At 42.4% G+C, this 26,058-nt stretch overlaps 2 protein-coding genes across 7 annotated transcripts in view; one reads left to right on the top strand and one right to left on the bottom strand.

The window, feature by feature from the left end:
- The window catches only part of FAM228B (family with sequence similarity 228 member B), a 27,799-nt gene extending 2,952 nt beyond the window's left edge, over positions 1-24,847 (top strand). The window contains exons 3-11 of one of the 2 annotated variants that reach the window (XM_074947506.1): positions 614-727; positions 8,066-8,170; positions 10,056-10,172; positions 12,517-12,591; positions 13,796-13,993; positions 20,080-20,157; positions 21,068-21,155; positions 21,272-21,416; positions 23,176-24,847. In XM_074947506.1, coding sequence (XP_074803607.1) covers positions 614-727; positions 8,066-8,170; positions 10,056-10,172; positions 12,517-12,591; positions 13,796-13,993; positions 20,080-20,157; positions 21,068-21,155; positions 21,272-21,416; positions 23,176-23,281 — 1,026 coding nt within the window. In that variant the 3' untranslated portion in view covers positions 23,282-24,847. Of the gene's footprint in view, positions 1-19; positions 115-613; positions 728-8,065; positions 8,171-10,055; positions 10,173-12,516; positions 12,592-13,795; positions 13,994-18,899; positions 19,422-20,079; positions 20,158-21,067; positions 21,156-21,271; positions 21,417-23,175 lie in introns of those variants that run through there. The other variant, XM_074947507.1, reaches the window with a different exon arrangement.
- Positions 23,136-26,058, bottom strand: part of ITSN2 (intersectin 2) — a 126,518-nt gene continuing 123,595 nt past the window's right edge. For 4 of the 5 annotated variants that reach the window (XM_074947500.1, XM_074947502.1, XM_074947503.1 and 1 more), the window contains one exon: positions 23,136-26,058. In XM_074947500.1, coding sequence (XP_074803601.1) covers positions 25,901-26,058 — 158 coding nt within the window. In that variant the 3' untranslated portion in view covers positions 23,136-25,900. The other variant, XM_074947504.1, reaches the window with a different exon arrangement.

Below are 26,058 nucleotides of genomic sequence, written 5' to 3'. Positions count from 1 at the left end.
AGTAAACACAGGCCTCCAGATCTGTTTCTTTCCAGCCTGCCCTTACAGACCCTCATCTAGCCTCTGTTCAGCATCACATTCTCCAGTCCAGAACCTGCTAAACCTCAAAAACCTGTGAGTATATCAGGCAAATAGGCCCATGGCTAATGTCAAACACCAGAAGTTGGCTTCTCATAGCCAGAGTCCAAATGAAACAGTATAAGAGAGGACTAAGACTTCATCTAAACCTGAGTCTTTAAGGTTTAGAAAAGCTTGTGCAGACAAGCTTATCCCTTTCTCCTGATCCTTGTAACAGGCAGATACCTACAGTAGGTTGACTTCCTAAAGCTGCATCATGTGTATCCTCCCTTCTCATGAGGGATCATCCCCAGCTGGATCCTTTTGGTCTCTCCTACAGAAGAGCCCAGCCATGCAACAAGGACAGACCTCTCTTCTCTTCCATGCTCAAACATCCTTTCCTTGTCAAATACTGGGTGGAGTCTTACGTGATTGTTATTATGTCCCTGTTGTAAGCTATTTTGCTTTAGGTAATTATATGGAAGGGAGGCCAATGTGATCTTTTGTGTGTGTAAGTTTGGACCGTATAATATTCAGGTGTTTTCCTCATTTTAAGCCTGTCCAGGGAATCTCACCATCAGTGTCCGAGAAGATCAGAACAATAAGTACTCTGTGCAAAAGAAAATCTTCAAAAGATTGGCTAATGCAGGAGCCCTCAACTACTTTGCAGGTACATGGGATATATTTTCTCTTTCAGAGGGAATAGTTAAGTTATCAGCCTGTATGATATCAGGTGTAATGATTCTTCCATCCAGCTGCATGTCAATTAATCTTTGCTTTTTTTCCCCATTTATATATAATGAGAGTGCTTCATAGTCCTTCTGAGGGCCCTTGATGTTATTTACATACTGTGACAAAGCTCTGTCCTTGCCTCCATGGGTCCCACGTTTCCTGGCAGATTTCGCTAGCCTCAGAGGCTCACTGTGACCCTCCACATAACCCTTCTTTCTCTAGAGACAAGGGTCACAGTCTGCTGAGCCATTTTCATCATAAGCCAGCAAGGGAGGTGAGGAGAAGTTATCCTTCCTTGCACAGTCTCTGTTGTCTCCCAGTCTCAGTGATTAATCAGGGCACAAAGGTGCAGGGGGAGGGAGCCCAGGCCCACCCTCTACTCTGGGCTCCAGCCTAGGGACCTTAATAGTATCAGCTATGGTAGCTGACCTTTTAGAAACATGACATGTACAATTCCCTGGGCTACTTCCCCCCAACAGCAGCCCTCACTTCCTCAAGCTCCACTTCACCCTTACCTCAGGGCCTCCTTCCTTGTGCCTGATATGGTGTGTACTACTCAGCCTCTCCAATAGTGCAACTTCCTCCCACAGCTCCTGACATGCACACCCACCTGACTGACTGGGAGGCTTTTAACTAGTTTTAGCCAGCCCCTGATTGGCTTCAGGTGTCCCAATCAACCTAGCCTTCTCCCTGCCTTCTGGAAAGTTCTTAATTGGCCCCGGGTGTCTTAATTGACCTGGAGCAGCTGCCCTTTCACTTAACCTGGTACCAGGGATTTGTTTAGCCTGGAGCTAATATATCTATCTCCCACTACTTTTCTATAGCCATCTGGCCTTGCCCCGTCACAATACACAATTAGTATGTTGCACAACACCCTCAGTTTCATCTACTTTCCCAGCCAACAATTATCAGACAGAAAATAGACCCTGAAAAACATTCACCACAATATCTATTGCTTTCCAAAATCAGGGACTATAAATGTGTTTTCATAGACTCACAGCTGAAGGTCAGAAGGGACCATCCTCCATTCTGGTGGTTCTCACCAGGGGTATGCATATCCTGGGGGGTATGCAGAGGACTTCCAGAGAGTACATCAACTCATCTAGATATTTGCCTAGTTTTACAACAGGCTACATAAAAAGCACTAGTAAAGTTAGTACAAACTAAAATTTCATAGAGACAATGAATTATTTAAACTGCTCTATATATTATACCCTGAAATGTAAATACAATATTTATATGCCAAATGATTTATTTTATAATGATATAGTAAAAATGAGAAAGTAAGCAATTTTTCAGTGATAGTGTGCTGTGACACTTTTTAATTTTTATATCTGATTTCATAAGCAAGTAGATTTTAAATGCAGTGAAATTTGGGGGTACTCAAGACAAATCAGACTCCTGAAAGGGGTACAGTAATATGAAAAGATTGAGAGCTACTGCTCCAGTCCAACCCCTTGTAGTGTGCCCTGAAACTCAGCAGACTCAGGCTGTGTTGGACCAAATGGAGAATGTTCCAAAGTTGAGGGGAGAATCCATTGCCAGCAGGCTCTGCACAGCTGACTGCACTACCAACACACCACGTCTCTGTAGAGGCTATGGGGTGGCAGCAGAAAGAAATCTGCTCTGGGGCTAGCACTGTTATGGCAGCCTATTTTACAAGGCTTCATAATCTACCAGTTGCAGATCTCTGCTCTAGTCTATGCATTCTTGATTCTGAACTGTGACTCAGGGGAGGGGATAGTGAAGTGTGTTTGTAGGAAGTACCTATCTATCCCTTTCCTAATGGTTCATAACATTCTGTTCACTTTTTTGACTGCTGCTGCATATTGAGCAGATGTTTTCAGAGAACTATCAACAACTCAAGATCTCTCTCTTGAGTGGCAACAGCTAATTTAGAACCCATTATTTTGTATGTAAGTTGGGAATATGTTTTCCAATGTGCATTACTTTGCACTTATCAACACTGAATTTCATCTGCCATTTTGGTGCTCAGTCACCCAGTTTTGTGAGATCCCTCTGTAATTCTTCACAGTCAGCTTTGGACTTAACTATCTTGAGTAATTTAGTATTGTCTGCAAATTTTGCTACCTCACTGTTTACCCCCTTTTCCAGATCATTTATGAATATGTTGAATAGCACTAGCCCTAGTATAGAACCTTGGGGGACCCAGCTCTTTACGTTGTGAAAACTGACTATTTATTCCTATGCTGTGTCCCATCTTTTAACCAGTTACTTGATCCATGAGAGGACCTTTCCCCTTATCTCATGACTGCTTATGTTGCTTAAGAGCCTTTGGTATAGGACCTTGTCAAAGGCTTTCTGAAACTTCCGGTACACTATATCAACTGCATCGCTCTTGTCCACTTGCTTGTTGACACCGTCAAAGAATCTTAACATATTGTTGAGGCATGATTTCCCTTTACAAAAGCCATGTTGATTCTTTCCCAGCGTATTGTTCATCTATGTGTTTGATAATTCTGTTCTTTACAATAGTTTCAAGCAGTTTGCCATGTACTAAAGTTAGACTTACTGGCCTGTAATTGCCAGGATCGCCTCTGGAACCTTTTTTAAAAATCAGCATTATATTAGGTATCCTCCAGTCATCTGGTATTTAAGGCTGATTTAAGTGATAGGTTACAGACTACAGTTAGTACTTCTGCAATTTCATATTTGAGTTCCTTCAGAACTCTTGGATGAATACCATCTGGTTCTGGTGACTTATGACTTTTTAATTTATCAATTTGTTCCTAAACCTCCTCTATTGACACCTTAATCTGAGACTGTTCTTCAGATTTGTCACCTAAAAAGGACGGCTCAGGTGTGGGAATCTCCTCACGTCCTCTGCAGTGCAGACAGGTGCATATAGTTCATTTAGCTTTCCATAACGCCCTTGTCATCCATTGGGGTCCTTTAGCATCTTGGTTCTCCTGTGTCCGCTCTGATTGTTTGTCAGGCTTCCTGCTTCTGTTGTGCTTAAAAACATTTGCTGGTAGGTTTTGTGTCTTTAGCTAGTTGCTGTTCAAATTCTTTTTTGGCCTGCCTAATTGTACTTTTACACTTGACTTGCCAGAATTTCTATTTTCCTCAGTAGGATTTGACTTCCAATTTTTATATGATGCCTTTTTCTCTCTAACTGCCTCTTTTACTATGCTTTTTAGCCATGGTGGCTTTTTTTGGTCTTCTTACTGGGTTTTTTTTTTTTTTGGGGGGGGGGGAGGATATACATTTAGTTTGAGACTCTATTATGGTATTTTGAACAAGTTTCTATGCAGCTTGCGGACATTCAATTCTTGTGTCTGTTTCTTTCAGTTTCTGTTTCACTACCTTCCTCATTTTTGTGTAGTTCACCACGGTAGCATTTAACTTCAAAAAGGAGGACTTCTTTGGTATTTCCCCCCCTACAAGGATGTTAAATTTAATTACATTATGGTCGCTATTACTGAGTGGTTCAGCTATATTCATCTCTTGGACCAGTTCCTTTGCGCCACTTAGGACTGAGGGCTTGTCTGTAAACTACCGCTTAAATTGATGTGAAAAAGCCACGCCCCTGAGTGACGTAAATTAAATCGACTTAAAGCAGTGTCTACACTGCGCTATGTCGGTGGGAGAGCTTCCGCCTCTCGATGAGGTGGAGTAATTATGCTGCCAGGAGAGCGTTCTCCTGTTGGCATAGCGCGTCTTCACTAGATGTGCTGCAGCAGTGCTGTGCCGATGTAGCACAGTAGTGCAGATTAGCCCTAAATCAGTATTTGCCTCTCCCCTTGTGGTTTCCGGGACTAGCTGCTCCAAGAAGCCATCATTAATGGTGTCTAGAAATTTTCATCTCTGCATCCCATTCTGAGGTGACATGTTCCCAGTCAATATGTGGACAGTCGAATCCCCCATTATTATTGGGCTCTCTGTTTTTGTAGCCATTCTAATCTCCCTGAGCATTTCACAGTCATTATTATCCTCCTGGTCAGGTGGTTGATAGTATATTCCTGCTGCTATTCTCTTATTATTCAAGCATGGAATTTCTACCCATAGAGATTCTATGGTACTGTGATTCACTTAAGATTTTTTACTATATTTGACTCTATGCTTTCCTTCACATACAGTGCCACTCCCCCACCAGCATGACCTACTCTGTCATTCCTAAATATTTTGTACTCTGGTATTACTTTGTTTTTTTGACTATCATCATTTCACCAAGTTTCTGTGATGCTTATTATATCCTCATTTAATACCAGGCTTTCAAGTTCACCCATCTTAGTATTTAGTCTTCTAGCATTTGTATAGAAGCACTTACAAAATTTGTCAATTTTTAGTTGTCTGCCTTCATGTGATGTAATTGAATGGGACTCTTTCCTTTGACTGTTTCTTTTCAGTTCCTACCTGTACTTTATCAGCTTCTATCCTCTCCTCCTTACTAGAATAAAGAGTATCCCCTTTAATAAATTCTTCCCTGTGGGATGTCTGTCTGAATTGTGTGTTCCTCTGCACCTGTCGGCTTTCCCTCAGCCCTTAGTTAAAAATTCCTCTATGACCTTTTTAATTTTACATGCGAGGAATCTGATTCCATTTTGGTTTAGGAGAAGTCCACTCTTTCTGTGTAGGTTCTTCTTTTCACAAAAGGTTTCCTGGTTCCTAATAAGTCTAAATCCCTCCTCCAAATACCATTGTCTCATCCACTCATTGAGACATTACAGTTCTGCCTGTACTAACTGCTGCTGTGTATTGAATGGAAGCATTTCAGAGAATGCTACCATGGAGGTCCTAGACTTTAATCTCTTACCTAGCAGTCTAAATTTGGCCTCCAAGACCTCTTGCCTACCTTTCCCTGTGTCACTGGTGCCTGCGTATACCACAGCCACCGGCTTCTCCTCTGCACTGCACATAAGTCTATCTAGATGTCTGGAGAGGTCTGCAACCTTTACACCTGGTGGACAATTCACGATGCGGTTCTCCCGGTCATCACAAACCGCACTACCTATATTTCTAATAATTGAATTTCCCATTATTATTACATGTCTGTTCCTAACAACTGGGGACTCTCCCCCAGCAGGATATCCTCGCTGCAAGAGGATACAATGACATCATCTGGAAGGAGGGTTCCACATGTGGAATCGTTTCCCTCTGCTCCAGCTTCATGTTCTCCTTCCCTAAGGTGTCCATACTCCTCAGCAGCACAGAGGAATGAATGAAGGGAGTAAGGTGACCAGGCAAATCGGTTTGAGGAGGATGTTCCAAGCAGAAAGGGCAAAATGGAAGAAGGGATGGAAGCATTTGTGAGAGGAGACAAAAGGGTATCAAGGCAGGTTCCACTGGTGGAGAAGTGATAGCAAGGCGCGTGAAAAGAGACCAAGCTGGAGATTTAGGCTGGGGCTTCATAATGTAGGACTTTGAAAGCAAGGACAAATATTTGAACCTGAAGCATATCAGTGTGCAGCGGCAGTCAAAAAAGCTAACAGAATGTTGGGAATCATTAAGAAAGGGATAGATAATAAGACAGAAAATATCATATCGCCTCTATATAAATCCATGGTATGTCCATATCTTGAATACTGTGTGCAGATGTAGTCACCTCATCTCAAAAAGGGTATATTGGAATTGGAAAAGGTTCAGAAAAGAGTAACAAAAATGATGAGGGGTATGGAAAAGCTTCCATATTAGGAGAGATTAATAAGACTGGAACTTTTCAGCTTGGAAAAGAGACGACTAAATGGAGATATGATAGAGGTCTATAAAATCATGACTCGTATGGAGAAAGTAAATAAGGAAGTGTTATTTACTCCTTCTCATAACACAAGAACTAAGGGTCAGCAAATGAAATTAATAGACAGCAGGTTTAAAACAAACAAAAGGAAGTATTTTTTTCACACAACACACAGTCAACCTGTGGAACTACTTGCCAGAGGATGTTGAAGACCAAGACTATAATAGCGTTTAAAAAGAACTGGATAAGTTCATGGAGGATAGGTCCATCAATGGCTATTAGCCAGGATAGGCAGGGATGGTGTTCCTAGCCTCTGTTTGCCAGAAGCTGGGAATGGGCGACGGGATGGATCACTTGATGATTACCTGTTCTGCTCATTCTCTCTGGGGCGCCTGACATTGGCCACTGTAGGAAGACAGAATACTGGGCTAGATGGACTTTTGGTCAGACCCAGAATGGCCATTCTTATGTTTATAGTGAAGTCACTCAAAGAGGGGGTGATGTAGCTGAAGTCCTGGGCAGGACAACGAGCCCTTTAGAGGAAACTCTTGGCTTCCGCCTTTGTCTTCAAGTCTTCCATCAATTCCCTGCTTCCATGGAAGGCAGACATCTAAGCAAAATGTATGTAACCTTGTTCCAGTACTACAGTGGGAGACTCTTTGGAAAGTCCTTCAACCAGCTGGTGGTAGAAGCCTTTGAAAAATGGAAATCTCTTCCCTGGGCTAAAGAAACTGGGGTAAAACTAACGACCAGTACTTCTATAGAAATAGACATTATTTTGGCACTGCATTTACCCAGACACCAGAGGATAGTCAGGTTTCAGAAGAGGAACATGGAATAAGGGCAACAGATGAGGAAAAAATCAGGGATGCTTTCAGTGGCTCATACTCCATCTTCCAGAAAAGAATGCATAATATATGGCCTCACCTGTTCAATGAATTTAAGGTGCTAATACAGTACAGAGGGCCCTATAGAGACCTTCTGCACTGTGGTGGACATCCTGTTTCCGTTGTTATGTATAAACCTTAATGTATTACTCTTTCTTAGTAATGTGTGCCATAAAATAGACAAGATACACAATTTGGAATTTCCTGGATTGATCTCACAACTTCAGTGTTGCTTTAAGGTTAGTTTTCTGCATTCAGAAATAACTTCACCGAGCACTAAAATGTGGCCATTTCTAAGGTGGAGCACACAGAGGTTTAATAGTGCTCAGGAACATCATACAGCTGTAAAAGTAAGGTGGTAGAATTTAATAAATCAAAGATATCTTCAGAGCTGACGTTGTGACAAACATTGCGGCATATACTGAAACAACTTTGTCCGATAATACAAAATTAACCTACTCATTTGTTCTGAAGGTTACGATAGACAGTATCACAGGGAGCATCTGACTGTAAAACTGACATTTTTCATCTTCTTCAGTTTGATTTGTTGTGATATGCACACGTAGGTAAATGTTCTGGCAGCATTTAGAAACTCTTGGGGAGTTTGGCTGGCTGCATTGTAAGAAAACTACCCTTTCAGTGTGTGCCGTGGCTTTTGACACGTTTTCAATTGTTTTAATGCTGTTTCCAGCCCTGTTCAGGAGCACCTAACATGCGTGGTTCAGACAACCGCTGGCTACTAAAGCTGAAATGTCCAAGGTCCCAGACAGAGTATGACCTGCAGACTCCAGAACAGGTGGGTGACAATTCATTTCTTCCACCATAGTTTTCACCCCGCTAAGCCCTAGAATGGGGCATGTGAAACCAACATCTGTAATGGGGTACGCCAGGAGTTTTTACATTTACATGGCTTTGAAGACTATAAATACTAAGGGTGAGATTCTAACAGGTGCAGACTTGTAGAGGCCAGCACAGAACTTTGTAATCCAGAGGGAGTGGGAGCAATCCTGGTCTGTTCCATGAGCAGAAACTGTCCTTGGCATACTATGGGCAGCTCCGGGGCCTGTTTCAGTTATGCCAGCCACCCTGTAGCTGCCCTATGAGCTGCAGCCCTGCTTGGAATCTCTGCAGTGCTCTGGCCTTGATATGTCCCTTCTGTCCTTAGTCCTGCCCTGGCACACCTCTCCTATCCCCAGCACATCCCCTACTCTAGGGCTTGTGATGGGATTCTTGGGAGTAGTGTTACAGCTGTCTTCAGCAGTTCCTGTGCTGGGGGAATCCTCTCCCAGCAGAACTGGCACCTTTAGGACTCCCTTGCGCTGGTCTAATCCTTTCACGAGTACAAAAGGGGCAGGGGTAGGGGTGAGGATCTCACCTCCAGGAGAAAGAGGAAATGCTGAGATTTAGGATGGCCCAGTAGAGGGACATAACTCGGAATAATGGAGTGAAACTGAGTCAAGATAAAATGTAGACTATCAGGACATGTTTCCTAAAAGTGATGTCTTTTGGGCCATCAGTAGTCTCCCAAGAGAAATGGTGGCAGCTCCACTGCATGAATCTATTAACTTAAACTGGACAAAACAATGGAGACTGTTTGCTACAGTCTTATCTGATCTTGAATGGTACATTGGGAATGGACACAGTAAACTAACTAACTGGGATTATATGAATCTTGGTCAAGATCTTTGTAAGCCTGTGTTTCAAAACTGCTGAGTACCCTCAGCTCTTATTGTAATGAGGCTTCATTGCAGCCAGAGTCTCTAAGATTAAAGTATTTACAGCTTCTGCAGCCAAAGGCTTGTCCATTGTTTTGGTCTTGGAGAGAGACTAGTATTTCCCAAGAGCCTGATTTACAAGAGCCTCATGCTTTTTATTTTCTCTCTTAATGAGCTATCTTCCTTATCCATTTCCCCATTGGCTGAGTCCTACTGCATTACCTGTACTGAAGGCAACAAATGTGCTCCCTCTCCTGGCCAGGGAGTAGTTTAAGCAGCTCCCAGATCCTAGCCAGCATGGTAGGACTATCTTCATGCTCATTGCCAATCAAAAGGAGGGTTTCTCTGGTTACATCTGCAGCCTGCAGCCTTAGCATCTTGTCTTGTGGGATATCTGGGATGCACCTAGTCAATACTTGGATGGGAGAACTCCAAGGAAAATCTAGAGCAGGAATGTATTTGGCCCAGCATGCTGCAGACAGTGGTATTGCTAACTGAGTCTTCCAGATGAACCAGCACCTTGGCTTGGTGTTGGGGACACTGTGCTGTTGGAAGAGATGTAAAACCGAAGACCCAGCCATTTAATGTATGGACATTAAATATGCCGTGGCCATTTCTGCTGGAATAGGGGTGTTAGGCTTGGGGTCCTGTCAGATTCCAGTTTGGGTAATAAAATTCTGCCTAACTCCATTTGCAGCTGTTTCTGCTTGATAAGGTATTCGAAACTTCCTGTCCTAAACCATTGCTGTGCATTGTTAAACTGGTGCTGCAAGACTCTTTGCACAGCTGTGGTTAGTGAAGTGTGTAAGGCACGTTGGGATCCTTTGGGGTGAAAGGTGCTATAGTTATGCCCCAGGTTGTAGAGGAATTTGAGTTTGGTACCTAGGGGAAAGGATGAGCGGTGTGATTTTTGTAAACCAAAACTGCTCTGTATGCAGACTTTTTCCGTCTGTTAAATCTCTGCAGAGGGCCACCTCATCCTTGGCTAGGAGCAGATCCCCAAGAACTTTTGTCAGAAGTGCTTCTGAGAGGAAAAAAGCTTGCGAAGATTGGTTAACGCAGAAGTGTTTTTCTCAAGTGCAGGTAGGACAGCAGCTGTATTTTTGCAGGGATGAGGAAAAGGTAATTAAGTGCAATGTCCTGTAAAATTTCGGTTGTGTGGACAATACCTAGTGGTTTGCCACCTTTGGGAAAAGTAACAAAAAGTTACCAAGTGAGACGTGTTTTGGGGTGGAAAGGTAACTTACATAGTCAAAGCATCTAGTTTGAAATGGTTCCCTGCAGCCTGAGGCTCAGCAGGATTCACTTGGCCACATCATCATCCTGTGATAGATCCATTCAGTTCCATGTAGTCTCCTGTGTGTGGGTGTTTTGGATAAGACCTTAACAACTGGGGTCTTGTCTGCTTTGTTTAGGCATTTTTTTTTATATGAGACAGGAGTTTTTGTAGGAGAAGTCTGTCATCCTCGGGCAACATTTTCCATCCGTTTACTGTTGTACAGTGTGAGTGTTAGTTGCTACCCTCCACACCAGAGGTAGCTTCATTTTAATGATGCTATATGGATAGAATTGGTATTTGAATTGAGAAGAGCACTGTAAGATATTATTAAAGGTGGCCTGCAGTTATATAATACAGGTCTATCAGATTTAGTGTAACATACTGAATGTCCCAAATAACCAAGGTAAATGGGCCATTCAGCTTATTATGAAAGACAGAGTTCTCCTTCTTTGGTTGCCTGTACTTGCTGCTCCCTGGCTCTGGCTCCTGCTCCAAGCATTGTTCTGCTGATATCACATCAGTAAGAGAACCCTGCTGAAGCATGAAACCAGTCTACAGAGGTGAGGCAGATGTCTTTTTAAACAACATCGTATGGTTTTTCAAAGTTAAAAATAAAGAAACAGATTTATATACATTGGGATATAAAATAATATAGAACTTTGAAGAATCATGGAAGGTGGGAGGCTCTTTCTTTACTTGCATAGGCCAGCTCCAAACACCTCAGCTGTGTTCCATCAATGATGTGGTACCATCAGCACATGAGCAATGGTAAACCAACATTACCCAGGAAATTCTAAATTAACACTAAAACTTCATTCTTAAATGGTGCATAGGGATTGCAATAGAGTTGATTTGTGAAATCATTTGCAGTAGCCATGAAAGGCAGCAAGGTGAGTGAAGAATAACATTTCAGCCTCTCTCCGGCTTTGGTCTACACTCAGTGTTGTCCTGGTGTAACTACAATGATTTAAAATTGATCAGGTTATACTGGTGCAAACCCTTAATGTAAATACACTTAAACTAGTTTAAACCTTGCATATATCAGGTTAATGTAAGCCTTAAGTAGGTTGGTTTAAGCTAAGCCGATGTAAGTGAGATTTCAATCAGTTTGTGTGTATCTACATTAGCAGTTTGCATCAATGAAATTGAATTGATTTTAAGTTGAGTTAATTACACTGAGGCAACTTGTCCAATGTAGGCCAGCCTTTAGCTCTTTACCACCTCTCTGGCCCCTACGCACAGTACCCTGTGCAGTTTGGGTCTGAAACTGACAAGTTCATTGAAATGCGAAACATTTATCGTCAATTTTAAAGGTGAAGTTTAAAGTTTGCTGTTAGAATCTTTCCTGTAAAATGCAGAATTGTTTTCTTTTTTTAAATTAATTCAGTACTGTAAAAGGTGATGGATTGACAGTCCTGGAGACCAGTCCTCTGTCTATCCCATAGCTTCCTCGCCTGTGTGCCTCAACCATGCTCTGGAGGGACCACTTCTATGAGTGAGAGATTTGTTCAGTCTCTGTTGTGCGTTCATTCCTTGGACTCTGTGCCGAGACTGCTAATAAGGGTACTTGCAGTGATTATGGTACTAGATTAGGAACTCTTCATTTAAAAACTAGATTGAGAACATCAGTTCAATTGAAGGTTAGGAATTTAAACTTTTTTTTTTTAAGTTTATGGTGTGCTGTAATTGACAATATGGTGATAACAGCTCCTCCCTGTTCTTATTTTCAAGGCTGTGGATTGAGTTGAGGGATGGGGGTGTTTAGCTGGGAGGTATGGAGGGAACTTTGTTTGTGTAAATAAATATTTGGGGTTTACAATACAGATGGGTTAATAAGCTGGGAAGAGAAAAAGGAATGTACCGTAAGATTAAATCTTCCTAGGAGGTTTTCTTCTCAGGAGGGAGTTCTCCCATATTTTTTCTCATACTTGAACTGATGCGATCTTTCCTCTTTTATCTTCTTATCTGCTTTTCCTTCCCATGCTCATCTGAGCATCTAAACACAATGCCTAAGAGTGCCATCAGCCCTTCCATCTTTGCTGATCAGAGAACTTAGTCTGATCATTATTATTTTGAATTCAGAGTTAATTGTAATGATTCTTTTTTATTCAGCATTTTTACTTCCCAGTTTTGCTGGTATTTTGTTAGGCAGTATCTAATGAAGGCCAAGATATTATTGCTGCTACCCAGTCCATCTTGGACAGAGAAAATTATTTTGTAAAGGTAAGGAATATGTATTTGTCCTTTTCACTATATCCTGATAACTACACAAGAGAACATGTGGGTGTCAAAATTTCTCTGCCCATCAACAGTTGATGGTAAAATGTCAGTTGTCGGTAGTATCATAAGACCAGTTATCTCAAGATATGTGACCTTTGAGCTAAATTCTCTCAAATATTCCAGTGTGAATCAGAGTAAATAGATTTTCATCACTGTAATTTAGACCCCATATCTTTAGTTGAGTTCTTGTGCCTTTCTTTCCTCACTGGAAGAAATGTGTAATTTTACCTACAGCTACCTGAGCTCTGATGTTATGACCCATGTCTTCCTCTGTGCTACTTTCTCCATAGACTGCCAGGTTTTCATTTTTGCTGCTATAGATTTATCTGTCCTCTTGGTCACTCATAGCTCCTGCTGCCTATGGTGCCAATCCCTAGCATTCCACAATCAAGTTAGACTCCCAAATCATAAGATTGGCTTAAAACCATGAGACGTTTTTCACCTGCCCTGTGATTTTTCCACCTTTTGGGGTGGGGGATCATTTCAGATTCAACCTTAAATAAGCATACAAAAATACAGGCCTCCCTGTTCACTGCTCAGAGAGGACTTAGCTCACCCTCTTCTAGCTCTTTGGATTTGGGTGCTGACATTTTATCCCCTAGCCCTAACTATCCAGGCTGGGCATTCTTCCATGTCCCTGCCCACAGTTCACCTGTCCCCCACCGCTTCTCTCTGTATTCACTTGCCCCCATATTTTCTGGCTTTTCCCTTCTGTGCTACATCACAGTCTCTTGCACCTCACGTTGCCCTGCAGCCCCATACTCCATGTGGCCTGATGCTCTGGGAAAGAGATTAAAACTTTATGGTAAATTAGTGCTCTGCTTAATGCTGAATTTGCTATGGATTCACAGTCTATTTAGCACCACCCTTTTCCCCTTTTGCTAGGCCACCACACAGGCCTCTGAAAGGAGGTTGCACTGAAGATGGGACCCTAAAAATGGGCTTACAACCAGTCCCTTGCTTAGAAGATCAACATTTATATTGGGTCTTTCTGTTTGGTCACTTAACTGCCCATTTCCACCTACCCTTCCATTCACCCCACCACATTTGGATTCTGTTTTCTGTATAGACTTCCGATAGCTCTGAAAGATGAGTGCTTACTAGGTTACCTAAATACATTAATATCCTCTGCCTCTCTGTCATGTAGGAGGTGGACAAGTATTTGAAACACAGAGATTTCTTAGAGCTGAGAAAGAAGGAGATCCAGTACAAGAAATGGCTGGAGTGTGTTTCAGAGCCGTTGCTGCAGAAAATTGAGGACAAAGTTGACAGCCAGTCAAGTGAAGAAATAGAGGAAAGGAAACGAAAGCAGTTCTCTCTATATTTGAACTACTGTAATAAGAAGGTATCCATAATGATTTTATCATTGTATGGGTTGCACATTGAGGGTTGCTGGCAAAACCACCCATTGCTGACGCAGTGTGGCACACCCTTGGGATCTGCATTAGTCTTGTTTGTAACTGATCTTTTTTTCTTGCTAACAACATAATTGTGGTTTAAACTAATCACTATTGTATTAAGGTAATATGGTAAAAAAAAATCTGAATGATTGGATTGTCCAGTGTACCAGATACATATGAAATGGTTCCAAACTGGATTTGCTGTAATGAGAAAATGGTGGGTTTTGCTTAGTGGGGTGTGAAACGTTTAGCGTGAAAACCATGTGCTAAACAATCCTCCCCAGAAGAGGTCAAGGACTGAATGGATCAACAGAGACTGAACTATACTCTCACCCCTCCAGAGTTTTTCCAGGGTGGTTTTGCAGCATATTGTCAGAGCAGCGTGGGGAAGCACTCATTTCTGTGCTCTATCTGTTCTGTGAAGCAGTAGGACCACAGGCTGAGGCGGTGCCAATGTAATATCTTAATTATAGATAGAGTGACATTACCAATTACTTTAGGGTTGCACAGGGCTGAAAAAACACTCAGTGACTTAGGTGCCTTGTTTCCAATGGTTTAATACTCAAAACTAATTATGCTCAGGGTAGAAAATATAATTCTTTTGTAAATTTCACACTGCTAGTGGGCGCTTTGAACACACAGGATAGCTGCTGCTAGAGTTACACTTTAGTGTCTCTTAACAGAAAACTGTTAAATTCATTCTCTGGTTCATGAACTGAATGTAGTAAATGACAGATTTCTTCACCAAACAGTTACTGAACCAACAAGAAGTGATGCTCTTTTAGACTTAATTTTGGTAAGTACTGAGGACATCATAGAAGAGTTGGCTGTAGAATATAACCTTGGATCAAGTGATCACAAATTAAGTCAGTTTAAATTAAAAGGAAGGATCATCAAAAACAGGTCAGTAACTAAGGTTTCTCAAGAGACTTTAAGAAACATAATTAGTAAAGTCAACTGGACTGAAGAGCTCAGGGATTTAAATATGGAGAAGGCTTGGACTTTCTTAAAGTCAAAGGTGCAAAAACTATTTGGAATTTGAGTTCCAAGCAAGGGGAAAAAACATGTAGGGCAGCACTCCAGAGCTAACTGGATGAGTAATTACCTCAAAAAGGATATTAAGAGTAAGCAAAGACCCTAAAAAGAATGGAAGACAGGATTGATCAAAAAAGAAACTTAGGTCTTGCTGATCAAAGTGTAGGGATAAAGTGAGAATAGCCAAAAAGCAAGCTGAGTTAGAGCTTGCAAAAGGAATTAATACAAATAATGAAAGATTCTTTGGACATAGAAATAAAAAGAGAACAAGAGAGGAAGAAATGGGGCCTCTGTGCAGCGAGGATAAGGTGGAGATTAAGGATAATATACATATGGCACCAAATGATAATATAGAGCATTAGGGCGAAGGTAGAATGGCTGATGGGAATAAGTGTATAGAAATGGAAATTAACACATGAGAGATGAAAGCAAAACTCATAAGAGTTTACTGCGCTCATATCAGAGGAATTGGATAATCTCCATCCCAGAATACTTAAAGAACTGGCACATGAGATTGCTAATCTGATAGCGAGGATTTTTAATAAACCTATCAAATCTGGGATGGTACCATATGACTGGAGAATAGCATATGTAATACTTATATTAAAGAAAGGGCAAAAAGGGAAAATTGTCAACTATAGACCAGTTAGTCTGACCTCAATAAGTATGCAAGGTTTTAGAACAAATTCTGAAGGAAAGAGTAATTAAAGATATGGAGGTAAATGGAAAATGGAATAAAATTCAACATGGTTTTCCCAAAGATAGGATGTGCACACTAACCAGATATCTTTCTTGTGTAAGATAAATTATTTTAAAAGAGCAAGGACATGCGGTAGCTCTAATCTGTCTGGTCTTCAGGAAAGCATTTGATGCATACTAGATGGGTAAGGAACTGGCTAAAATGAGATAACAATGGGTTGGGCTGAAAGGAGACCATCTAGCCCAATATCCTGTCTTCCGACAGTGGCCAATGCCAGGAGCCCCAGATGGAATGAATAGAACAGGTAATCATCAAGTGATCCATCCTCTGTCACCCATTCCCAGCCTCTGGCAAACAGAGGCTAGGGACACCATCTCTGCCCATCGTGGCGAATAGCCATTGATGGACCTATCCTCCATGAACCCATCTAGTTCTTTTTTGAACCCTATCTTGGCCTTCACAACATCCTCTGGCAACTTCCACAGACTGACTGTGAGTTGTGTGAAAAAATACTTCCTTTTGTTTGTTTTAAACCTGCTGCCTATTAATTTCATTTGGTGACCCCTAGTTCTTGTGTTATGAGAAGGAATAAATAACACTTTCTTTTTTACTTTCTCCACACCAGTCATCGTTTTATAGACCTCTATCATATCCCCCCTTAATCGTCTCTTTTTCGAGATGAAAAGTCCCAGTTTTATTAATCTCTCCTAATAGGGAAGCTGTTCCATACCCCTAATCATTTTTGTTGCCCTTTTCTGAACCTTTTCCAATTCCAATATATATTTTTGAGATGGGCGACCACATCTGCATGCAGTATTCAAGATGTGCGCGTGCCATGGAGAACTATTGGGCTGGAGGGAGGTTACTAGTAGAGTTCCTCAAGCATCAATGGGTCTTGAGACCGATCTTATTTAATATTTGCTTTAATGACCTTGGCACAAGAAGTAGGAGTGCGCTAATGAAATTTGCTGATGACACAAAGTTGGGAAGCATTGTCAATACAGAGGAGTATTGCAAAATTGTACAGGAAGAATTGGATGACCTAGATCACCAGAGTAATAGAAATGGGATGAAATTAAAAAGTACAAAGTTCAATGTAATGCATTTAGAGACTATAAGAATTTCTGCTGTAAATTGGGGCCTCATCAGTTAGAAACAACAGAGGCAGAGAAAGACCTGAGTGTATTAGTCAGTCACAGGATGACTGAGCCACCAACGTAATGTGGCCATAAGAAAGGAAAATGCAATCCAGTAGAGAGAGAGAGCCATATTAATGGCATTGTACAAGGCATTGGTAAACTCTCATCTGGAATAATGTGTATAGGTCTGGTCACTCATGTTCAAGAAAGATAAATTTAAATAGGTGCAGAGAAGGAGTATTAGGATGATCAGGGGAATGGGGAGCATATTTTATGAGAGGAGACTAAAAGAGATTAGCTTATCTAGACTAGCAAAATGAGGGCTCAGAGGGGATAGGATTGCTCTCTATAAATACATCAAGGGGGTAAATGCCAGGGAGGGTAAAGACCTATTTAAGATAAAGGACAGTGTTGACACAAGAATAAACAGATATAAACTGGCCATGAGTAAACTTAGGCTGGAAATTAGAAGAAGGTGTCTAACCATCAGAGGAGGAAGGTTCTGGTGCAGCCTTCCAATAGGGGTAGTGGGGGCAAACAATGAGTATTAAGACACAGCTTGAGAAGTTTATGAACAGGATTAAATGACCGGGTTGCTTGTACAGCAGGATACTGGAATTTATGATCTAGGGGGTTCCTTCCAGTCATCCTTCCTACGTAACTTGGATGCACAAAACAGTTAGAACAGTCACTTCATCTACCACTGGTGAAATAATCATTTACACTTATAAAATGTCTTTTCGGTCAAAGGAAACAAGTTTTTTAGGAGCTCTACCCATACAGCATCATGGTAATGCAGCCAGCTGGGTGTGAGAGCAGTAGGCAATAGGCACACTGCTACAGTAGTGAAACTTTGGTCATAGAGTTTGAGATGCATATGAAAAGTGACATGGAAGCTTTAAAAGTCCACACAGAGCAAACAGAACCTCCGTTTCTACGGTTTAATCAGAACATCCCACACAGTAAACAGCATGGAACTCCATTTATTTATTTTGGAAGGATGCAGGGCTTGGTTAGACTTTTTACTGAAGGCATGGGATTCAGAACCTCTGGGTTCAGGGATATACTGTAGATACGATATTCAGGTCTGCAGCCAGCCAACCTCAGAATGTGATCCAGTAGGATCTCACAAACTGGGCTGGGTCACTACTTGGATGGGACTCCTCCACGGAACACCCAAGTGCTGCAGGAAGTGGTGTTTATTACTTGGTTGGTGGCACTCTTCTTGCTGAGTCATTATAGCTCCATTGCCATGCTGCTGAATGAGACCCTGGCCACTTGTGATTGTTAAAGATACCATGGCCTTTTTCATAAAAACTAGTGTGACTTAGCCAGATTCCAAGTGAGGCAATTCCACCCTACAGTTTCAGCTATGTATAGTTTTCTCCATGCCTATAAACTGTGCTATAGAGGGGGCTGCCTGGCTGTGGTGGGTGGAGTGAGGTTTATATAACCTGTTTTACCTTGTGGGGGTGTGAGTCTTGTAAAAACACTGAGATCCTTGGAAGGAAAATACCAAGTGTGGTGGAAAAGCTGAGGCCCCTGAGCCATTGCTCTGGCTAAGATGATGTAAATAACCTGCCAACATATCATGACCCTGCTGGCCGGTATCACCAATTCACCACTTCCTTTTAGTTCTCAGGGAATCCATGGCACATTTTCCTCAGTGAAAAGCCCAGCTCCCCTCTTGTATCATGAATTTGGGGGCTTCAGCCCTACCCTACAACCTGTGGCTGTGAACCCTCTAAAATCCCCTATTCTTGGTTACCTGAGTGCATGGCCCTGTATTAGCAGTGGGACATTAATTTGCATTCACTGTGTCCATTTTTGAATCACTTTGAGGGACTGAGACATTTCTGTGGTGTAGATAAAATCCCTGATGCTGGCTCACCTTAAAGCTTTCTTGTTCTGATTGTTTTCTCCCTTTTTGTCCATTTCTTTCTTCCTGCCTTTTTCTCCTTCTCTCCCTGCCATTAGTCTTTCCCTTCTCCTGGCCCCCCTGCTGCCCCACCTCACTGTCCCTCTGTCATCAACCCGATGCCTCTCTCCATCTCCATCCATCTCCCTCCATTCTCCCACTTCTTCCTCCAGGCTCCCCCGCCCTCTCGCACCCCACGCATGCTTCCTCCCTTCCCTTTCACTCTTCTATCACTCTCCTCTTCCCCCCCACCACTTGTCCCTGCCTCTTGCCCGTTCCATCCCTCTGTTCTCCCTCCTTTCTATCAGTCGCTCGCTCCCTTCCCCCCTTTCATCCAGCCTCCCCCTCTCTTCCTCCGGTCTCTCCCCTCCCTGACCTTCCAAGTGCCCTCATCTCAGTCTTTCCCTCTCCCCAGATCTCTGCCAGCTCTCTCTCCACAGCTTTGCTCCTCCCTCCCCCCTCTGACTCTGCCAACATTTCCCCCTCTCCCTGTCCCTCCATTGGTTCTCCAATCTCCACCTCTCCTTCCCCCCATCCCATCACGCCAGCCAGCCTTCCTCTGACTCCCCACTCTTTCACCTCCCCCCTCCCCGCCAGTCCCACAGCCAAAGCCATGGGTAGCGGATGAATGGCGACATGGCCAGTCATGGCCCGAAGATAGAAGCAGCTCTGCTTCCATCAGGTCACAGTTGGCTGAAGACAAGGGTCTGCTCAGCTGCACCAGGCCGGTATCGGGGGCTCCGTTTTTTCAAACCTCTCAGCTCTTCAGCAGCGGTGGATGTCACTTCCATCTCCGGCTGGACTGCTGAGTTAGGCCTGGGGGGAGGGGAGCTCTGCTGCACTTCACAACAGCGTGGCAGGGACATGGAGGGGCTTGTGCACCAATGCTTTAGAGAGTAGCAGAGACGTCATAAACTATGCCTGTGCTTCCACGTGGGATTAGCCGTTAAGACTGTAAGCTCTCCAGGGCAGGGACATCACTGGGTACGTGTTTGTACAGCACCTAGCACAATGCTGAGCCTGATCTGAGGTCTCCATGCACCACTATGATATCAGTATTAAATACAAAGCAAGGGATGGCATGAAACTGCTGCTGAGGAGTTAGAGCTGCATCAATAACAGACTCCTCCAGCCACAGGACACTGTAAATGTACATATAACCTGTGCTAGCTAGGCCTCAGCACTGCTACACTCCAGCCACTGCACCATGACCTGAGCTATTGCTTGCTTCCCACACAGGGCAAGGTGGCTTTGGAAGATTATGATGCTTCAGAGTATGACCCTCTCTTCCTGAATACACATCCCACCTATTTGAAGGTACAGCCGAGTGCTGCTTTTTGGCTTTAGGTACACCCTCTGATCAAGAAAAGTCTAATGGCTAATGAGGCAGCCAGCGCATGCTGTTACTGATTTGTTGCTCTTCGGGTTGGTGATACTCAAGATGGTCGTTCAGTTTGGCTCAGGGCGTTTCCACTTGCATTAGTTTACAAAACTGGGTCCCAGTCCTGCTGCCGTTGAAGTCAAGGAGAATTTGACAGTTGATTTTAGTGGAAGCAGGAGAGCAATTCCCTGTTCCTTCCATATTAAACTTAGTAGTCAGCTGGGTGAGTTTAAATATTTCAGAGGTTATTTTTTTACGGTACTCAAATTTACAAAGGTCACCTGGGCTAAAGTCCTTTGACTAAGGCTTGGTGTGTCTCACAGTAGGCTACGCATGTTTTGTACATAATACTGAATCTTGTTGGGCTGACTTGCTGGATGAATAATCCTACATTTCATGTGGCTTGTTTCTGGTGGGAATTTAATTTCCTACAAAAAGCCGGATTGCTCCAGATGTAGTTGACTGTAGCCTACAGATATGGATACTGCTAGTGGGTCCAATAGCAGCACCCCCATTTCTAATGCTTTGGGTAGCCTGTAAAGACTCTGCCATACTTGTGTACAGCACCTGGAACATGGGAGAGGTCATGAGAGGGTGCTTAGCGCAGGAGACTGGGCCTTTGGCTATCTTCTCAATTTGCCACGGCATTGCTGGGTTGCTTAACACCTCTGAAAAACAGGTTATTAACTGGTTTGTGCCTCAGTTTCCCATCCATAAAGTAGAGCTAATGACACCTCCCTACTCACAGGGTGTTTTGAGATGTAACTTTTGTCTGTGCCACTCCAAACCCCTCAAATTAAAGTGCTTCTCTTGGTGCCAGGGTATGAAATACTGCATTTATTACAGGTGTCAACTCCACTTTTACACGATCCACTGTTAAAAGAGGTACAAGGAAGATTTCTTGAGGGCGGGCTTATCCAGCAATGTGAGACAGGTACTTAATATCATCCATATTCTTCAATTCGCGGAAGCGTTTCACACACTGACGAGAGCCATTCTGGCTAGCAGTAGTGCTGCTGTTCACATTCGGTATTGTTCAACTCCCCACAGGAAGAATATACTCGGCCAAAGAAATGAACGACCTATATAAGGCAAAGTTGCCATTGCTTCCTTTAGGCCGGCAAACGATGGATGCCGCTGAGTGGCTGAAAATACCCCCAGGATACATAGAAAGTGAGATTCATCAGAGGAAGAGGTAAAGTCCAACAAATCTGCTGAGTGGCAATAAAGGAACCCCCAGCCCTGTCCGGTCATAGAGCAAAGTACTTGGAAGGGCAAATTCAGGTGGTTTTACTGGAGGAGTCTGCTTATTTCTGTATGTTTTGTGTGAATTTAGTGCTGGTGAAAGGGGCTGGATTGCCTCCTGGAGAAGTAAGGGGTGTGTGAATCTACATAACAAGTGTGGGGTGGGAACAGCATGGTTCTCCGTATGGCCCCACCTGGAATTCTGGGAGCTCTGAACCAGAGATGGGTTATGCTGAGTCATTTCTTGCATTGCTCTGGGCCAGGCCTGGAGGCCAACCCTACAATTTAGCCTGTTCAGGATAGTGGAGGATGCACAGTCCGATGAGGATTTCATCTGGATGTGTCTGAAAGCTCTTAAAAGAACTAGAGTTTTGCTGCTCTCACTAGCGTCAGGCTCTCCGTGAGCAAAGCAAGGCGTCTGATTTACAGCTGCTCACTCAGCTTGTTTTACATTTGATCATTGTGTTGACAGTTTTGAGGTTTTTGCTTCTAGCACCCCCCATCCCCAACCATGCATTGTCCCTTGTGTCCCCAGTGAGGGTATCCTGCACTAACAGGCTACATCACAGAGCCAGGAGGCTTTAAGAATATATCACAGGCACTGTAGGAAAAGCATCAGTTATGCTTAAAATGCCATAAGCAGGGAGATGGTTTAAAGTTCAGCTGATAAGTGTCTTTGTAGTGAAAGATGCAAAACAAAGAGAATTATTACAGTTCAACTATAATCCGTTGAAAACTTTGTAATGGGTGCACGTGCTGGCCAAAGCAAATAATGCTAACCCTGAGCGGGAGGAGGTGTGGAACCTGGGTGTCCTCTAGGATTCTAGCTAAGGCTGCAGAAGGGTGTTGAGATACTAGGAGGTGGATGCCAACTTCATCATGCCCCAGTTTAGTGCTCCCAGTCTGTGGGCTGGGAATCAGTACAGAGTCTTCCATGGGCTGGCAGAGCATGGGAGAAGCCTTGTGCTGGAGAAGGGAGTGGATCAGCACAGCTGCTGAGATATGTGGAAAAGGAAGTTTTTAGGAAGGGTTCTGACTCAGTTCTTGAAGCTCCCTCTTGGTGCTGGTTCACCACAGGCCTCTTAAGGAAAGACCTGCCCCTTATGTGCAATGATAGCAAAGCTGAACCAAGTGAGAGGTTTTATTCCTGGTCTCGGTGTGGGTCTGCATGGGCAACCTTTAGGACAATGGCTTCCCCCACCCTCTTTGGGCTGGAGCCCCTCCCTGTGTGAGACTCTTATGTAGGCTCAGCCCTTGCTGCATCTCACTTGATTGGTTTCTGCGCTGTTTGCTTTCCACTCCTCACTTTTTCTGCCTTCTCCCCAGTTCTCTGCCACCCATCCCTTCTTCCCTCCTCACTTCCTTTGATTTAGGGACAGTGTCACCTTCCTCTGGCCATAGAGACTTTGGTACTGGGCTGGGCAGCACAGCACTTCTCCCATCAGTTCACGCTCTCTGTTCTATGGGCTGTTACTGTACCTACGCTTTATTCCAGCATCCTGTTTAGAAAGAATTTGTGGGTAGTGGCAGGTTCATTCACTGTATCCAATTTTCCTGTTAAGAGAACATTTATCAGAATGACTCAGTACAGTAAATAGCTGGAGCAGAAGCACTGTTTATTTGGAGCACAAAGCACTGTTGATTTGGAGCAATCATTTTTGTATGTGACAAAATGTTAATGGCTGTTACCAATCTGATTTCTGTTAAAGGCGAAGTGTGAAGAGAAACCATAATGCTGGCACCCTGTACTTCAAGGCCTGGGCTGACAGCACGTGTCCTCCCACCCTTTGGAAAGAGGAGATGTATATCTACTAGAAAGTTAGATTTGGGATGTGTGCCCAGAAACTTCTGCAAAGGAACTGACCACTTGCCAGTTATCTTGATGAAATGCAATAAAACCATGTTGCTAACCGTTCCTTTCTGAAGTGCCAATTGCATAACAGTACAGAACCCAAAGAAATGCAAAATACTCTGCGCTACATGGATTTCCAGCCCCAGTAACCATACTGTACAGACTAAAAATCTGAGAAAGGTAAAAGGGCAGGAGCTTCATTTAAAAATGTCACTGCATAGAGACAGATGACAATGCTAAAGCACTGAAGTTTATTGCAATGCTGTGAAACGTTTGCATTGAAAAGAGAAATAAATCACCAACATTTTCCCTACCTTCCCAGCCATTATATAGCCTGTCTTTTTTAACAATCCCAGAGACTGCCTAACTTCACAGACAACAAGCAAGACAGGAAAAGACATTTCTAGAATCTGCACATTACTACATAAGGTGCTCTGTTACGACTCCTGGTCTGATTTACTTCAGATATCAAAAAGTGCAGTGAAAACGTGTTAGGGAAAGCAGGTCCCTGGGTTGTCCTTTTCATGACCTTGAAGGAGACCAACATTCACTTACTAGTTCCAGATCTTGTTTATTTTTCAGTAGGCCAGAACTCTGAGGATGGGGCACCTTGAGAACCTCAAAAACAAATCCCCTGTCTGAATAACGAGCAAATCAAAGTGCCCCTGGCCAGCCAACCTCAGTTTGATGGGGGACAGGTAAGTGTAGCTTCTGTAGTAGTTAAACAACATTCTCAAGGAACTGTCTGAACTGGTATTTACTTCACTGTTAAAACTTTGTAAGTGAAAACAAACATATGGGTCTGAAGTATAAAATAAAGTTTGCTTACTAATATCATGCCACATTTGAAAGACTTTCTGCTGGACACTTATAAGGTGCACAAACTGAGATGACTTTTAGCAACAAATGGTCCTAGAAAGATTGAGTTATCCCCCACCAGGCATGGAAATAGAAGGCACATATTTCTGGAAGACCAGTACTTACAATTCCAGCTGTATTCACTTCTGCCAATATTCTACAAATTGAATAGTTTCAATACCTTTAAAATATTGGGCCATTACCCCTGTCTCACTAGGGGTAGGTTGCAATTAAATACAAAATGCAAAGGTTTGGCAATCACACCTTATTTTCTCACAACAAAATGCTGTCCCCTTAAGATGTATAAAACAAACATGATTCCCATCAATTAGATAGACACAATCTCTCAAAAGCTGCCAAGATTTTTTTTTTTTTTTATTTAGGACTAGAAAAATTGAACCACAGAAAACTGTTAAAACTTAAGTCTGACTTAAAAACTTAGGTCTGACTTAAGTCCAGCAAAGAAAGGGTATTCAGGCTGGTAATCAGGTTTGAAACTCTGTTAGGCATTATTAGGTATTGTAGCACCTGTGGGATACAAATTCATTCATTGTCTGGAATTGAATGCAATGCTTAAAGGTCCACAAGGCAAATTCAGGATGCAATAACATGGTTACTATTTGTCAAACACTTTGAAAAACAAACCCCCTTTTACCAGTCCTGATTTTCATGTGGGGAGGAAGATTTTGCTTGCAACAAATTTCAGTTCTACAAACCCCTATGGGACTAGCAGTTCCCATGGCAAACAAAATTTACATTTTAATAGTCTTTCCTTGAATTTAGTCCTTGTAAGTTACTTCCCATTATTTCCCATTCACCTGTACAATAAAATATATTTTTTTAAAATCAATATGCATCAGTAAATATATGTAGACAAATTACATTAATAAACTTATATTTTTCACTCTGTATGTACATGTTGGCAATGACAAAGCATTAAGATACACATCCCATGGAGATCTGCAAAACCAAGTAATTTTACACAAATAATTTAGGAAAATTAAAAGTTGAAAAATATTCTTCCACATTATTGTAGGTCACACACAGTATTTAAAATAAATCATTTTTTCTACTTACTCTTTTTAACCACATTGTCTCTGCCAGAAGTGATTAATACAACCGAACCAGAAAGAAAAATCAAGTTGCAATTTCTTATTCAGTGCAGAACTGTTTCAAGTAAAGAACTGCATTTGATTTTTTTTTTTTTTTAAAAGAACATACAGCATTTTAGAGCCTCCGCAAATGCGAAGGCTTCAGCATTTAATCCCTATAATTAACACCCTGAGAAGGGAATATTCCAGTGGATATCACTTTTCAGATTTCAAATGGAATGATTCTAGCCTTCAGCTAAACCATTCCTCAGTCTATATATTAGACTACATTATATATACATACATTTTGATGCCAAAATACTATTTAATACTTTTTATGGCCCTGAAAACAAACATTGGCATCTGAACACAACAAAAATGTCGATATTAATCAAAAAAAAGGCACTGAGCTACAGTATCTTATATACAGTAAATTTTGCATTTGCATAGATCACCAGCAATTTAAGACTCAGCAAAGAAATCATATACAACGGATAATTAGGAAGAGTGATGATGCAACAGGAATTCTTGCTCAGTAACTGGCTTGGGGCAATGAATGAGTTGTAAAATGCTTTCAGCTCTGGTGGAGGTGGCCAAGCTGTCAGCTTTGTCTTTTAAAATAAAAATGTTTTCTTAAAGGAGTGTTTTCTGCTCAAAGAGCTGCAAATCAAAGCGGACCCAAACCTCCCCAGTTGGAACCTCATGCAGCAGTAAACGTTTAGTTGTAGGTCCCTTGCTCTCCTGTTCTGTTCTGATTTTTGCTACTGGAACTTCAGTGCGACCCAAGAAAT

Source organism: Natator depressus, chromosome 3 (genome assembly GCF_965152275.1).
Source record: "Natator depressus isolate rNatDep1 chromosome 3, rNatDep2.hap1, whole genome shotgun sequence".
NCBI classification, from domain to species: domain Eukaryota; kingdom Metazoa; phylum Chordata; order Testudines; family Cheloniidae; genus Natator; species Natator depressus.
This window is presented reverse-complemented; position numbering and strand designations above follow the sequence as displayed.